The 6258-nt window shown below is 44.0% G+C and overlaps 1 protein-coding gene across 1 annotated transcript; it reads left to right on the top strand.

Moving 5' to 3' along the window:
* Positions 1-3056: 3056 nt before the first annotated feature.
* nog1 (noggin 1) lies at positions 3057-4410 on the top strand. Its single transcript, XM_080488316.1, has one exon. It carries the CDS (start codon positions 3320-3322, stop codon positions 3986-3988), a length of 669 nt encoding a protein of 222 aa, XP_080344442.1. The 5' UTR covers positions 3057-3319; the 3' UTR covers positions 3989-4410.
* Positions 4411-6258: the final 1848 nt, after the last annotated feature.

Below are 6258 nucleotides of genomic sequence, written 5' to 3' on the forward strand. Positions count from 1 at the left end.
GAATATTTCACTATCAAAACGTTCCCGTGGTAAAACAGTAGGAAGGGATTAGAAGGAACCAAAACAAGGGGGTGCTAAACGAGCCTGGCAGAGCTGATGACGCCTAATGAGAACCACGTTTGGACTCTGGGAAGTTTCATTTCTTTTTCTTTTACCCAGTCAAGATTATTTAGTTTTGTTAAAACCAAACAAGAACATTTTTGTCATATTTATACTCTGTCAATGTGGCAAATATAAACTTTAAAGGTATTTATGGCTGTATTATACTGGTCCGACCCACTCGGGATGAAACGGCCCTGAATGTGGAATCTGAACTGAAACGTGTTTGACGCTCCTGTTGTGGAGTCACTAAAGCCTCGCGCAGGATGTGGTGGTACGTTATGATACGGTATGTTATGGTAAGGTACATTATGGTATAGTACGTTATGGTATAGTACGTTATGGTATGGTATTTTAGGGTACTGTACGTTATGGTATGTTAGGGTACGGTATAGTACGTTATGGTATGGTATGTTGGGGTACGGTCTGTTATGGTACAGTATGGTACGTTATGGTATGTTAGGGTACGGTACGGTCTGTTATGGTACGGTATGGTACGTTATGGTATGGTATTTTAGGGTACGGTACTGTCTGTTATGGTACGGCATGGTACGTTATGGTATGGTACAGGATGGATTTTCGTGCGTCTCCACTGACAAAAGTTGTGGATAGTACCAAAGTACCGTAGCCAACCGTTACCATATTTGGCAACCCGTCCGTTGAGGTATCTTGCACATCGGTATGGTTCCATAAGGCGGAGCTACAACGCAGCCGTCTGCTGATTGGTCGTGACGATTGTCATTCTGGACAAGCAGCAATATTTAAATATCTCCGCGTCGTATAAACCCTCCGTTGTTCTCATCCACCACTTTGTGCTCACTGCTTGTTTAGTGAACTGGTTTATTGAAATGTGGTGCTACACTGCCCTCTGGTGTTCCGACGAGGTGCAAACGCTCCTCTCAGTAACAGGAGGGGCGGAGCTTCAGCAGGAGCTGGAGAAAGTTTTCACTGTGTCACAGAGAACTGAGCTGCAAAGCAACTAATGTGTTTCTCTGGTCCTCTGTTTACCGTCACGTAGTGATGATGTCACATTCTTGCGTCGCTGCACTGCGTTCAGAACTCGCCGACATTTCAACCGTACTCAGAGGTGTGACCGGCAACAGAGTTGGGTCTGGATGTGCTTTGCCATACCGTACTGTACTATACTGCACCGTACTATACTATACTGTACTGTACTGTACCATACTGTGCTATACCGTACTGTACTGTACCGTACTGTACTGTACGCTGACGTACTGTACCATACTGTGCTATACCGTACTGTACTGTACTATACCGTACTGTACCATACCATACTGTGCTATACCGTACTGCACCGTACTGTACTGTACCATACCATACTATACCGTACTGTACGCTGACGTACTGCGCAGTGGAAACGAGGCTTATGTAGAATCGAAGCCCGACTTCAGAGACGTTACATGAAGAATAATCAAGTGCTTCATCGGTTTTCACAAACCTTTGTAATTTGACAAGAACTCAATAAAAACAAAGTTTTTCTCTGATTGTTTATGAAGAAACACCAATGAAGATCAGATGTGGGTCATTGTTTTGTTTCTTTTTCCTTTATTCCACTTTTTCTTTTTTCTCTTCTATTCCCCCATTTCCGACTCCCTTCTTTTTTTTTTTTTTTTATCTATTTTTTTCCTCTTTTGTTTCTTTTTCTTCTCTTTTATTTTTCTTTTTTTGGGGGGTGGGGGGGGGGGGGTGTTTCATTCCTGACGTGGCTCAGAGTGAACTTGAGTGACTTTAAAACTATTAATCTCATTTGTTTTCGACGCCGCAGAAGCAAAGTTCCCGTTTCCAGCGACTCCCTGGTATCTCGTGCCGGGCCGGGTGTTTACCCCTCATGTGAATGCTCAGGATTGATTTCAGCAGCGATGGTTTATGATACGTGCCGGTCAGATGAAAAATATAAGGGTGACATTTTCCAGACTTCTCAGCATCTTTGGAGCGTAAACGAAATGTGCCCGACGTGCTGGTGTGAATTAGCTCATTGAAAAATGAAACAGAGATGCATTTATCTCCCGCCGATGGTTTATGGCTGATGCAGCCGCTGGCTAAGTTCTTCCATTAAATAATTTTCTCAGAGAATGCTTCTCTGAGCGTGAGTTTAGACAGCTTCACAAATTGTGATACTTTCCATGCTGCTGCTAAGCGGCCTTGTTTATTTGGGAGCTAATTTGGCCGCTTTATTGAGACGAGAAGTGAGAAGCCCCACTCGGGCCCTGGAGCTGGACACCAGCAGTAAAGACGCTGCGAGGACTCCAGTCAACGCGCCGTTTCCGTTCATATTCAGGCTGAAAATCAACACTTTGTTCAAACGAACCTCAGCTCCTGCTAATTGGTTGATCTGAGCTGCTTTGTTTCCTGTGTGGTTCTTTTTTAAAGCTCCATCACATCTTTAAATACATTTTGTGTTTCGATATGAGATCAGTGATTCATAATTTGGTTCATCTTGTGCCGACTTTTCATCATATATCGATAAATATCATGCAAACGGTCAGAAATGCAACAAAATAATCAATAATATTGATGCAATAACTTGATATTCTTCTTACTAAAGAAACCCACCACTTTAATAAAAGATATATATAATAATAAAAGTATAAAGTTAAAAACCAAATATGAAAAATGTACTAAAATGATCTGATAGTATTAATGTTCCTGATATTGTAATAGAAAGTAATTTTAATAATCGGTATTTGTTGTGGTGTGAGAAGTACTTCACGTTAGTAATCAAAATAAATTAACAAAATACAAAACTTAAATAAAATCATCAAAACAATATTAAAAAGTCATTTCACACTAAATCACTGTCAGTGTGGGAGCTTCAGACTGCTGAGCTTCAGATGACCGACAGGTGGCGTGTCCTCTGTGTGCGGGCATCCCCCGCCCCCCTCCCTGTGGAAGAAGGAGGTATTGGGGATCTCCTCCTAGACAACAAACCCACATTGAACGCGGGGCGCCCGGATTACATCACGCGCCGTGCGGAGGATATAACGCAGGTCGCGGGTCACGCGCGGGAGACAAGAGGAGCACCATGAACTGTCCAGGCGCGCGGAGCCCGAGGAGACGTCTCGACCTCCACGACGCTTCCCACTGATGTTGCCGCTCCTCTCTCGGATACACGTTATGGGAATCTTGTGAACTCGCTCGCGGCGCGGAGCTTTTCGGATTCGTCTCACGCGTAATTACGCAGCGGAAAGGTTCGTCCGGCATGGAGCCGCCGCAGTGCGCGGCCGTGTACCTGCTGCTGCTCTCCCTCGGACTGCTGCTGGACGGGGGGGTCTGTCAGCACTACTACCTCCTGCGCCCCATCCCGAGCGACAGCCTGCCGCTGGTGGAGCTGAAGGAGGACCCGGACCCGGTCTTTGACCCCAAGGAGCGGGACCTGAACGAAACCGAGCTGAAGAGCATGCTGGGAGACTTTGACGTGCGCTTTCTGTCCGTCTTGCCCCCGGTGGAGGACCGATACACCGGGAACGAGGAGCTGGAGGACTTGGAGCTCCTCCAGAAGCCGAGTGGAGTACTGCCCAAGGAGATCCGCGCGGTGGACTTCGAGGTGCCGCTCGGGAAGAAGCAGAAGCCGAGCCGGAAGCTGAAGCGGCGGCTGCAGCAGTGGCTGTGGGCCTACTCCTTCTGCCCGGTGCTCTACACCTGGACCGACCTGGGCGCGCGCTTCTGGCCGCGCTACGTGCGCGCCGGCGGCTGCCTCAGCAAGCGCTCATGCTCGGTACCGGAGGGCATGGTGTGCAAACCGGCCAACTCCACCCACCTGACGGTGCTACGGTGGAGGTGCGTGCAGCGAAAAGCCGGGCTGAAGTGCGCCTGGATCCCGGTGCAGTACCCGGTCATCACGGACTGCAAATGCTCCTGCTCCAGCTAGACACACACACACACACACACACACACACACACACACACACACACACACACACACACACACACACACACACACACACACACACAGACTGTAAAGATAAGTTATAAGCTCAGTGTTTCTCTGATCTGCCTTCACGCGCACCACCGAGTGCAGGAATGTATTTTGTGTATATTCGGTGCCATCCTGTCCATTAGAACTCCTCCTGTACAAAGTCAGTATTATTTGTAACCAGAGTCTACTTTATTTGTGGAGAATATTGGTTATATTAAATCTATATTTTGTATTTATGGAGAATTGGCGCTGATCGACCTCAGGGTGAAACGCGGATTATTAATCCGGCCGCGTGTCACCGACTCGTTTTATCCTGTAAATTAAGGGAACGCAATATTTATTCTTTATATTCGTACAATAAAGCCACACTGAAACGGTTCAAACCTGTTTTTTTCGTTACTTTCCTGAGTAGTTTGTTTGGATGTTGACGCCACCTGCCTCCATGGGCACTGTGCGTAAATCTCACGCTCACCGCCTTGGTTTTACGCACCGCGTCCTTCTGACGGCCACGCGCCTTTGGGGCGCGCGCTGCTTCATGCTGTCTGACAGTTACTGCTGTAACGCCACACCGAGGATTACCTGCGGTAACGGATTGCCAGTCCGCACACATTAAAGAGTACTTTAATGGGTATGTTATTTGACACCATGTTATCTGCTTTACTCAAGAGAGTAAGTCATTACTGAGTACCAAGTACTTTCATGAATATACTTTTCAAGAATGTAACTTTTCTCTTACTAAAGTAGAATTTCTTTCTTATAACTTTTCTTCTTTTAAGATTTGCAGTTGAGATGAGAATTAAATACTAATAAGTAGAATTTTCTTCTAATTTACACAATGTAATCTGATTAAATTTGTTATGGAGCAGGTTTAGAAGTAACTAATTACAAGTACTCACTGAACAAAATCAGTTTTTTAAAATATGTAACTTTAGTCCTACTTGAGTACATTTTTAGATAACGTAATCAAACTTTTAAGTAGATACTGAGCAGGGCTGGAGGTCACAAATACATGTAACTGAGTATTTGTATCTTGTGGTGGATATACCTTATGAGTATATTTTTGAAATGTAACTTCACTCATGCTTGAGTACAATTTACACAATGATAAAATAAGTCGATACTGGGCAGGGTTGAAGTAACTAATTACAAATACTAACATTACTGTAATAAAGTTTCAGTATTTGAACTTGCACTACTGTGATTGAGTATTTTCATGTGTATATTTAACTTCCCACAGTGAGTACAGATTACTTATTGTAATCTGCTTTTTACTTCAACAGCATTAGAAAATATATAAAGCACTGATGGAAGCAACATATTACAAATACTCACATTACTTGAAGTATAAGTAGAATTGCTTGTAAACGTCCACTCATAGTTAAAGTCCATATGAGGTAATCTGTACTTTTAAACTAAAACTGAGCAGAAATGAGAAATACTTGAAATCAGGATTATTAATGTATTTAATGTTACTCAGTGTTACCAGTTACACCACAAGTTACTTATTTTTATATATTTGTACATTAATGAGGTTTTTCTGTGTTATTGTTCTCATACATATGAATTTTATTACACAAAAATATGATACATTTTATTGTGATATGTATTTTTTACATTTAGAATTGTTTTACCTATTTCAAAATATATGATAAAAATACTTTTTATTCATAATTTTATTTTGCAGTAATTCACAATATTTCTCGATAAAATATTTTGAATTGAACACATTTGTAAATTTCATTTATGATTAAAAAAACAAATCTGTTTTGGGGAGAGTACTTTCTTTACATGAGTACTTTTACTTTTAATTGAGTCCCGTGTGGGATGAGTTGGTCCAGGATCAGTGGAGCAGAGGAGGAGCAGAGGATCTAAGAGGTGGAGCAGATGAGATGAGAGGAGGAGAGGAGGAGGTGAGAGAAGCGGAGGAGAGAAGAGGTGGAGCAGAGGAGGAGAGAGGAGGTCAGAGGAGGAGACAGGAGGTGCAGAGGAAGTGAGACGAGGCGAAAGGAGGAGCAGATGAGGTGAGAGGAGGAGAGAAGAGGTGGAGCAGAGGAGGAGGAGAGGACGAGCAGAAGAGGAGGAGAGGAGGAGCAGAGGGGGAATAGGAGGTGAGAGGAGGAGCACAGGAGGAACAGAGGAAGTGAGATGAGGGAGTAGGAGCAGAGGAGGTGAGAGGAGCAGAGGAGGTGAGAGGAGGAGCAGAGGAGGAACAGAGGAAGTGA

Source organism: Lipophrys pholis, assembly GCF_963383615.2.
Source record: "Lipophrys pholis genome assembly, chromosome: 19".
Taxonomy (NCBI): Eukaryota; Metazoa; Chordata; class Actinopteri; order Blenniiformes; family Blenniidae; genus Lipophrys; species Lipophrys pholis.

Excerpts from the sequence above, each read along its gene's own strand:
- nog1 (XM_080488316.1), top strand. The coding sequence starts at position 3,320 with ATGGAGCCGCCGCAGTGCGCGGCCGTGTACCTGCTGCTGCTCTCCCTC.